General features: G+C 34.5%; 1 protein-coding gene across 1 annotated transcript in view; it reads right to left on the reverse strand.

Moving 5' to 3' along the window:
• Positions 1-1,660, reverse strand: part of Stxbp3 (syntaxin binding protein 3) — a 60,382-nt gene that overhangs the window by 8,337 nt on the left and 50,385 nt on the right. The window contains exon 17 of the mRNA XM_004636946.2: positions 1,087-1,172. Coding sequence (XP_004637003.1) covers positions 1,087-1,172 — 86 coding nt within the window. The remainder of the gene's footprint in view (positions 1-1,086; positions 1,173-1,660) is intronic.

Genomic DNA, 1,660 nt, shown 5'->3' on the forward strand with positions numbered 1-1,660 from the left:
ATATATGCAGTGTATTATTTGTTGAAACTGTACTTTCGATTTGATTTGAAACTGTCTCATTGCTATATGTTTATCAATAAAACTTTGAAAAGGAAAAAAAAAATAAAAAAATAAAGAAATGGAACCTAAAAAAGAAACAAACGGAAATTCCAAACACGGACAGTACTACAGCTGAAGTGAAATGAGTCACTATCTGATCTCAGAAGCAGATGTGATATGTTAAAAGAGCCAGTGGATCTGAAGATACACAAAGAGATATTATAAATCTGAAGAGCAGAGAAAAAAGACGAAAAGAAAGAGAACTTCAGTGACCCATGGAACAATGCCAAATCTTCCAACATGTGATAGGGAAAAAAAAAGAAAATTATTAACTTGCTGATCCAATAAATCCAACAAATTCCAAGTGGAATAAAAAAGAAAACTACACCTAGATAGAACACAGGTAAACTGCTGAAAACCAAAGACCAAGAGAAAAAACTTCTACAAAACACAACTCAAGACACTATTTAAGGGGGCCAGAGAGATGGTTCAGTGTAATAAGCACTTGCCTGGCAAGTGAAAGGGCCTGAGTTCAATCCCCAGTTCCACCAAAAAAAAAAAAAAAAAAGACACTGTTTAGGACATAATTATAGGTAGGAAAAGCACAAAGGTCAATGATAAACACTAAATTTAGAATAGGGAAGAGAAAGAATAATAAAATCAGGCAGTAATTACAGGAAGTTAAAATTATATTTCTACTTTATTTGGTAACCTGGGTTCTGAGTTTAGGGTATACATTACAATATTCTCTGTATCTTTCTGAATGTTTCAAATATTTCAATCACAAAAAAGTTATCAAAAGAATAAATCCCTCTACTATATGAGGAAAAAGGGGAGGGGACTATTTTTAGTTTCATGAGTTTTTTTATAATAAAGTACATTTTCATATTGCTTACAAGAATTCATTTACAAGTTATAAAGAAAAATCACCTATGTGACTGTAACCCTAAAGGCATTTGCCCAGTATGAGAAACTATGTACCATTTTCAATAATTAGTCTGTAGCATCATAATGAAAATCTCACTGACTTTTACTTATAAGCTTTACCTTACAGCTCCAGAGCCATTCCACACTGCGGGACACTGGGAACAATACGGCCATTCTTTTGAATCTAATCTATTATCAATGGCATCCTAGGGAAGAAAAGAGTTAAGACCATCAAGAAAATGTTGTTCTGCTCAGGCAAGTGCAGGGACAGGGGTTTGATCCCTGGTAGTGTATGTCCTGCTGGACCCGCCCCTGGGCGCACTGAGCCAGTCACTGAGTCTGGGTGTGGTGGCATATGCCTGTTATCCCAGTGCTGGGGAGGCAGAAAACAGGAGGATCACTACGAGTCCATGCTGCATAGTGAGATCCTGTACCACAAAAAGAACAAGAAAAGAAAAAAATGTTGTAAATTCAGGACTGTTGTGTATAAAGGTAAAAACTTGTATTTATTACTAATAAACATTAAAGACATGACATATAAATATTTAATAAAGTTAAGCCTTTCTTTAAACTTACAAATATTGCTCCAAAAAGTAACACAATCATGACTTTTTTTTTACTTTTTATTTTTTATTATTATTATTTTTTTTTTTTTGGTGGAACCGGGGATTGAACTCAGGCCCTTGCACTTGCC

The sequence above is a fragment of the Octodon degus genome, unplaced genomic scaffold (assembly GCF_000260255.1).
Source record: "Octodon degus isolate 3935 unplaced genomic scaffold, OctDeg1.0 scaffold00084, whole genome shotgun sequence".
NCBI lineage: Eukaryota > Metazoa > Chordata > Mammalia > Rodentia > Octodontidae > Octodon > Octodon degus.